The sequence below is a fragment of the Ammospiza caudacuta genome, chromosome 8, assembly GCF_027887145.1.
Source record: "Ammospiza caudacuta isolate bAmmCau1 chromosome 8, bAmmCau1.pri, whole genome shotgun sequence".
Taxonomy (NCBI): Eukaryota; Metazoa; Chordata; class Aves; order Passeriformes; family Passerellidae; genus Ammospiza; species Ammospiza caudacuta.
The window spans coordinates 43,546,561-43,553,765 of record NC_080600.1 but is presented as its reverse complement, the minus strand read 5'-3'; the positions used below and the strand labels follow the sequence as shown (position 1 = coordinate 43,553,765).

The following is a 7,205-nucleotide window of genomic DNA, read 5'->3' as shown; positions in this document are numbered from 1 at the left end:
CCCCGAGCCGGGCGGAGCGGCGGCGGCTCCGTGTGTCTGTCCGCGCTCAGGCGGCTCCGTGTGTCTGTCCGCGCTCAGGCGGCTCCGTGTGTCAGTTCCCCGCCGGGGCTGCCTGACCGTCGGGTCCGTGTGCCCGTTCTCCGCTCCGGGTCCGTGTGTCTGTCCTCGCACCAGCGGGTTTGTGTGTCAGTCTCCCACCCGTGCTGCCCGATCGGTGGGTCCGTGTGTCAGTGTGTCCGTCCGTTCGCCGGCAGGTCCGTGTGTCCGTCCGCTCACTGGCCGGTCTGTGTGTCGGTGTGTCGGGTCCGTGTGTCGGTCCGCTCGCCGGCGGGTCCGTGTGTCGGTCCGTGTGTCCATCCATCCGCTCACCGTCGGGTCCGTGTGTCAGCGTGTCTATCCGCTCACCGGCGGGTCCGTGTGTCGTTCCGTGTGTCCGTCCGCTCACCGGCGGCTCCGTGTCTCCGCAGCCGTCGCGCCGGGCAGGCTGGAGCCGCCGCCGCGCTCTGAACCCGCGGACCCCTCGCTGCCCGCCGCGCTCCGACGCTGTCCGCCCTCGGCTGCCCCGAAGCCGCCGCTCCCCCGGCTGAAGGTGGGTGCGCTCCGTCCCCGCGGCCCCGGCGGGGCAGGGCGCTCCCGGCGCTCCCGGCGCTCCCGGTGCTCGGCCCCGGTGGCCGGCGCGGGGCGGCCCGGGCCGAGCCTAGCTGCCGCTGTTTCGTTCGCAGCCATGCCCTGCGTTCAGGCTCAGTATGGGTCCTCGCCTCAAGGAGCCAGCCCGGCCTCCCAGAGCTACAGCTACCACTCCTCGGGAGAGTACAGCTCCGATTTCCTGACTCCGGAGTTCGTCAAGTTTAGCATGGACCTCACCAACACCGAGATCACCGCCACCACTTCTCTCCCCAGCTTCAGCACCTTTATGGACAACTACAACACGAGCTACGACGTGAAGCCCCCCTGCTTGTACCAAATGCCCCTGTCGGGACAGCAGTCCTCCATTAAGGTGGAAGACATTCAGATGCACGGCTACCAGCAGCACGGCCACCTGCCGCCCCAGTCCGAGGAGATGATGTCCCACTCGGGCTCCGTCTACTACAAGCCCTCGTCGCCCCCGACCCCGTCCACGCCCGGCTTCCAGGTGCAGCACGGCCCCGTGTGGGACGAGCCCGGCTCCCTGCACAACTTCCACCCCAACTACGTGGCCACCACGCACATGATCGAGCAGCGCAAGACGCCCGTGTCCCGCCTGTCGCTGTTCTCCTTCAAGCAGTCCCCGCCCGGCACGCCCGCGTCCAGCTGCCAGATGCGCTTCGAGGGGCCCCTGCACGTGCCCATGGGCGCCGAGCCCGCGGGGCCGCACCCCGGCGTGGACGGGCAGCCGTTCGCCGTGCCCGGCGGGCTCCGCAAGCAGCCGCCCATGGCCTTCCCGGGGCTGCCGCTGGGCCCCGCGCCGCAGCTGCTGGACAGCCAGGTGCCCTCGCCGCCGTCCCGCGGCTCGCCCTCCAACGAGGGGCTCTGCGCCGTGTGCGGCGACAACGCGGCCTGCCAGCACTACGGCGTGCGCACCTGCGAGGGCTGCAAGGGCTTCTTCAAGGTGAGCGGGGCCGAGCGGGGCTGCGGGGGGCGGCGGGGCGGCCCGCGGGGCCCGCGGATGGAAATCGGTTAGGACAGAGCGGCGCGTCTGAGCTAACCGTGTGGAACGGAATTCCCTGTGGTAAAATTAAGTGATCTCTTTATTTCGCCATCCCGATTGAATAATCTTATCATTTTAAATAGAGGAGGTCTCCAAGGAATGTAAATAATATGAATGCCCACGGATTTGTATTTACCGAGCGTCTCTTTCCCTCCTCTTGGCATATAAAACGCGGCTAGGAGCTGCGAGGTTAGCTTGGATGTTAACGCTGTCAATTTTCTCCTGTTAAATGCCCTGGGAAGGGGAAAAAAAAAAAAAAAAAAAGGAAGGGAGGGGGGAAGGAAAAGGAAATAAAAGGGAAAAAAAGGGAAACTAAATAAAGGGGGAAAGGAAATAAAATTAAAGAGGGAAAAGGGCAAAGGAAATAAAGGGAAAAGAAAATAAATCTAAAAGGTCGAAGAAGAAAAGGGGAAAAGGAAATTATAGAAAGGAAAAATTTTAAAGGGAGAAGAGAACAAAGGGGGAAAAGAGGAAGGGATATAAAGGTTAAAAAGAGGAGAAGTAAAGATAAAAAAATGAAAATAAAATAAAGGGGGAAAATGAAAGCGGGAACGGAAAACGAAGGGTAAAGGGAAGAAAACAAAGCGGAAAAACGGAAAATAAAATAAAGGGGGGGGGGGGGGGAGAGAAAAAGCAGGGTGAAAGGCGGTAAAAGCAGCCGCGGGCAGGCGGGACTCGGGGCGCTCCGGTCCGGCGCTGACGCCGCTGCCGCCCGGTGCAGCGCACGGTGCAGAAGAACGCCAAGTACGTGTGTCTGGCCAACAAGAACTGCCCGGTGGACAAGCGCCGCCGCAACCGCTGCCAGTACTGCCGCTTCCAGAAGTGCCTGGCCGTCGGCATGGTCAAGGAGGGTGAGTGTCCGTCCGTCTGTCCGCGAGCGTGTCCGAGCGTCGGGCGCGCCCCGCGGCGCCGGGCTGACCCCCGTCTCTTGCAGTGGTGCGCACGGACAGCCTCAAAGGCCGGCGCGGCCGCTTGCCGTCCAAACCGAAGAGCCCCCAGGAGCCTTCTCCCCCCTCTCCCCCGGTGAGTCTGATCAGTGCGCTGGTGAGAGCCCATGTCGACTCCAACCCGGCTATGACCAGCCTGGACTATTCCCGGGTAAGCGGCACCGAGCTCGCGGAGGGACCCCGCCGCCGCCGCCCGGGGAGGGGGGTCCGGCCCCGCGGCCGTGCGGGGGGACACGGGAGCCCGCCCGGGGCTCGGCTCGGCTCGGCTCGGCCCTGCTCTGCCCGCCCGGGGCTCGGCTCGGCTCGGCCCGGCTCGGCTCGGCCCTGCTCTGCCCGCCCGGGGCTCGGCTCGGCTCGGCCCTGCTCTGCCCGCCCGGGGCTCGGCTCGGCTCTGCCGGCACCGGGGGCCCGGCTCGGCTCGGCTCGGCCCGGCTCGGCCCTGCTCTGCCCGCCCGGGGCTCGGCTCGGCTCTGCCGGCACCGGGGGCTCGGCTCGGCTCGGCTCGGCTCGGCCCCGCCCGGGATCGGGCCCCCCGCGCACGGAGAGCGGCGGCCTCGGAGCGCCGTTCCTAATCGAATTAATTGCCCCGGAACATCTAATTTCCTCACCGGTCAGAGAGAGCTTTAATTGTTATCCCAGCCCGCTCCCCGGCCAGCGACGGGGCGAGCAATTTCACGGGTTATAGACTTTAGAGAACCTCATTAAGTGCTTTTTAAAATGAATTTCCAGTTCCAGGCTAACCCCGACTACCAGCTGAGCGGTGACGACACCCAGCACATCCAGCAGTTCTACGATCTGCTGACCGGCTCCATGGAGATCATCCGAGGGTGGGCGGAAAAAATCCCCGGCTTCACCGAGCTGCCCAAGACGGACCAGGACCTGCTGTTCGAGTCCGCCTTCCTGGAGCTGTTCGTGCTGCGCCTGGCGTACAGGTGAGCGGGGCACGGCAGGGCATCGCACCCCTTCAAGGTCCGCTGGGCTGCGTTATATTAACTCCTCGGTAATTAGGTGCCTCTTAAATCCTTCATTTATTGCTCCTGGAGTAATTAGTTGTTTAGACTTTCTCCCCAGTCATCTCCTTTCTTATTATTTTATTTCTTTCCTGCTCTCTCTTGTTGTTTTTTCTCTTTCATTCCCTCTTCTCTGTTTTATCTTTCTCCCCCTGTTTGTCCTTCTTCCTTTTGCTCATTCTCTCGTTCTTTACTCTTTTGTCTTTCTCTTATCTTTTGTCTTTTTCTTTCTTTTCCTCCGTTTTCTGTCACTATCTGATTTTCCTCCCTCTCTCATCTCTCCATCCATGCATCAGTTCACTCTGGGGTTGTGCCCTTCCTTGCAGGTCCAACCCCGTGGAGGGGAAGCTGATCTTCTGCAACGGGGTGGTGCTGCACCGGTTGCAGTGCATCCGCGGCTTTGGGGAGTGGATCGATTCCATCGTGGAGTTCTCCTCCAACCTGCAGAACATGAACATCGACATCTCTGCCTTCTCGTGCATCGCTGCCCTGGCCATGGTGACAGGTCAGTGTCCCCCCTGCTGCCCCCCGCCCGCCCTGCTCCGTGCCAGACCCCTGACATCCCACACCCTTCTATTGCAGAGAGGCACGGCCTCAAGGAACCCAAGCGGGTGGAAGAGCTTCAGAACAAGATTGTAAATTGTCTCAAAGACCACGTGACTTTCAATAACGGGGGGCTGAATCGCCCCAACTATTTGTCCAAACTCTTGGGGAAGCTCCCCGAACTCCGCACGCTTTGCACGCAGGGGCTGCAGCGCATTTTCTACCTGAAACTGGAGGATTTGGTGCCACCGCCAGCAATAATCGACAAACTTTTCCTGGACACTTTACCTTTCTAAGACTCTTCCCGCACGCTTCCGCTGACCCGAGGAGAAGCTCCACCTGCCTGGAGCTGGTGTGGGCCCAGAGCAGCACCCCTGGGTGCCAGCTCCCACCCGGCCGGTGCTGCCAGCTCCTGCAGGCAGAAGGCGATGGGCATTTTGGCTCTGGGCCATCATGGATGCAGCTCATGGACTACACAAATACCATGGTATAAACTTTTTATTCTCGGCTTCTAAATGAGTTTATGATTAAGGACTTCTGGTGCAAAGACAAGCCTGCCTGGCGGCGCCGGCTCACGCGGGGCCAAACCCAGCGCCGGGGCGACCCAAAGCCTCACCCTCCTAAAGACTAAAGTTTTCTGCAGCAAAAGAAAGCTGTAATATACCCAGACAGACCCCAAACCTTGCGTGGGTGGCGTGGCGTTAATGAAGGCGAAGGCTTGTAAATTTATCAGATGCGGTTTGGCTTTTTAAAAAAAAAAAGTAAAAAATTCTTCTGTGCCTATTTATGATGAAACGTGGAAAATAATTCTTAAAATATTAATCAAAAATAAAAACTAAATGTGTTTGGGAAGAAAAATATTAAAAAAAAAAAAAAAAGGAGGATTAAAAAAAAAAAGGAAAGAAAACCCAATCTGTCCATACCAGGGAAGCATGACGATTCCAGGGTGACAATGTTATAGGCACTTGCTATTTCAGTAATGTCTATATTCTATAAATAGTATTTCAGACACTATGTAGTCTGGTAGCTTTTATAAAGACTGGTAGTTATCTAAGCTTCAAACATTTTCTCAATTGTAAAATAGGTGGGCACAAGTGTTACCCCCGGAATCCCCCCCAAAGGGACACATAGTGTTTGTAAACACCGCCCGACACCCCTTGTTTGTAAGTGTTGTATGTACTGTTGATGTTGATTAAAGAAGAAGTTTATATCTTGATTATTTTGTTGTCTAAAGCTAAACAGATCTTGCATGCAGCAGCTTTTGACTGTTTCCAGAGTGCTTATACTATACATAACTCCCTGGAAATTACTGAGCACTTTGAATTCTTGGTTTGTTTTTGTTCCATTTGTTTTTTTATGTCTAAAAATTGTCGGTTAATATATTATTTCATGTTCGAGTAATATTTTTAATATTGCCATATTCTGTAGTATTTTTCTTTGTATACCCCGGTTTGGCACACGGGAAAGTCGCTGCCTTTTTTTAATATGGTGTACGACAGTTAGAAACGCGGATTATTATTATTATAATTATTATAATTATTATTATTATTATTTTTTCTCCCGAGAACTCTTTCTTTGAGAAAGACAATTTTAATGTTTACAACAATAAAACATGTAAACGAATCGAATTTCGTCTCCTTTCTGCCGAAGTGCGAAGGCGCTCAGCCAGGGGACAAAAGCCTCTGCCCGTGCGGCGCTCCCGGAGCGGCGATGGCCGGGGCCGCTCCCGCTCGGTGCCGCGGGAGGAAGAGGAGGAAGAGCCGCGGCTCGGAGGTTGGTCCTTCCTTCCACGCGTTTTAGCGCGCTCGGTCCCCGCCGCAGGCAGACCCCGCATCCCGCTCCATCCATCCATCCATCCATCCATCCATCCATCCATCCATCCCTCCATCCATCCATCCATCCATCCGTCCATCCCTCCGTCCATCCCTCCGTCCATCCCTCCGTCCTCCCGCGGCGGCGTTCGCCCAGGCGCATCCCTTCGGCGGGGGTAATTCCTCAGGAAACCCCTTCCGTGGAGCAGTTTAATTCCCCAATCCGCGCCCGCGGCGGCGGAGGGGCTCGGGGGGCAGCGCGGGCGCAGCGGGTGCGGGATCCGGGCTCCTGCCAAGCTTTGGCTCGGGGGCGGCTCTCGGAGCCCCGCGGCACCGGCACCGCGCTCGGAGGTACCAACGCCGCGCCCGGAGCCCCGCGGGTCCCGGGAGCGGGAGGCGCGCACGGGAGTCCCGTGTGTGCAGAGGGAGGAGGTTCCAAACTCCGCTGGTTTGTCCAGGGGAATGGAACTTCACCTCTCGCCTCGGGAGACGATATAACGCCCGTGGGAGGGTGAGGGAGGCACGACCGCGATCGCTTTTGCTCCTCTGTGCCGCGAGTTCCCGCGGTGCCCAAATCCCTGCGGACACGGGTGCGGGGCAGCATCCCTGTCCCGGCGCTGCATCCCTGTCCCGGAGCCGCATCCCTGTCCCGGCGCTGCATCCCAGCCCCGTGACACATCCCTGTCCCGGCGCTGCATCCCTGTCCCGTGACACATCCCTGTCCCGGAGCCGCATCCCTATTCCGGTGCAGCATCCCCATCTCGGAGCCGCCTCCGACTCCCGGTCCTGCATCCCCGGTGCTGTATTCCCGTCCCGGTGCTGTGCCCCAGCCCAGCGCCACATGCCCATCTCGGTGCCGCCTCCCCGTGCCGGGGTGCCGGGATCTGCGATCCGCGGCTCTGCAGCCCCCGGAGCGGGCGAGCCCCGGGTACCCGGTGTGCCGGGAAGGGCCTCGCGGCTCGGCCAGGCGAAAACCCCGAGAATGAAGAGTTGTAAACAGGAATGAAAGTCGGTGCTGTGGGGGACAAGGAGCGGCGCTGGGGCAGATGCGGGTGTTTCCTAACTCATCCCGAGCGGGGTCTGGAGCTCGGGATCGCCACGGAGCTGGAATACTTGTGGGTTCAACCTAAAGAGTGCACACGGAATACAGAGATGCCCTAAATATATATAGAATACAGACATTCCTTCAATATGCGTAAATAAATAT

General features: G+C 58.7%; 1 protein-coding gene across 1 annotated transcript; it reads left to right on the top strand.

Annotated features, from left to right (window-relative positions):
• The first annotated feature begins 724 nt into the window (after positions 1-724).
• NR4A2 (nuclear receptor subfamily 4 group A member 2) lies at positions 725-5,745 on the top strand. Its single transcript, XM_058809510.1, has 6 exons — positions 725-1,588; positions 2,409-2,538; positions 2,622-2,785; positions 3,364-3,566; positions 3,971-4,149; positions 4,227-5,745. The coding sequence occupies exons 1-6, from the start codon at positions 725-727 to the stop codon at positions 4,481-4,483; spliced, it is 1,797 nt and encodes a 598-aa protein (XP_058665493.1). The 3' UTR covers positions 4,484-5,745.
• The last annotated feature ends 1,460 nt before the right edge of the window (positions 5,746-7,205 follow it).

Bases quoted from the DNA above. Each gene is read 5' to 3' on its own strand.
- NR4A2 (XM_058809510.1), top strand. From the start codon at position 725: ATGCCCTGCGTTCAGGCTCAGTATGGGTCCTCGCCTCAAGGAGCCAGC. The intron at 1,589-2,408 runs GTGAGCGGGGCC...CGCCCGGTGCAG, and splicing joins GCTGCAAGGGCTTCTTCAAG to CGCACGGTGCAGAAGAACGC. The intron at 4,150-4,226 runs GTCAGTGTCCCC...CTTCTATTGCAG, and splicing joins TGCCCTGGCCATGGTGACAG to AGAGGCACGGCCTCAAGGAA.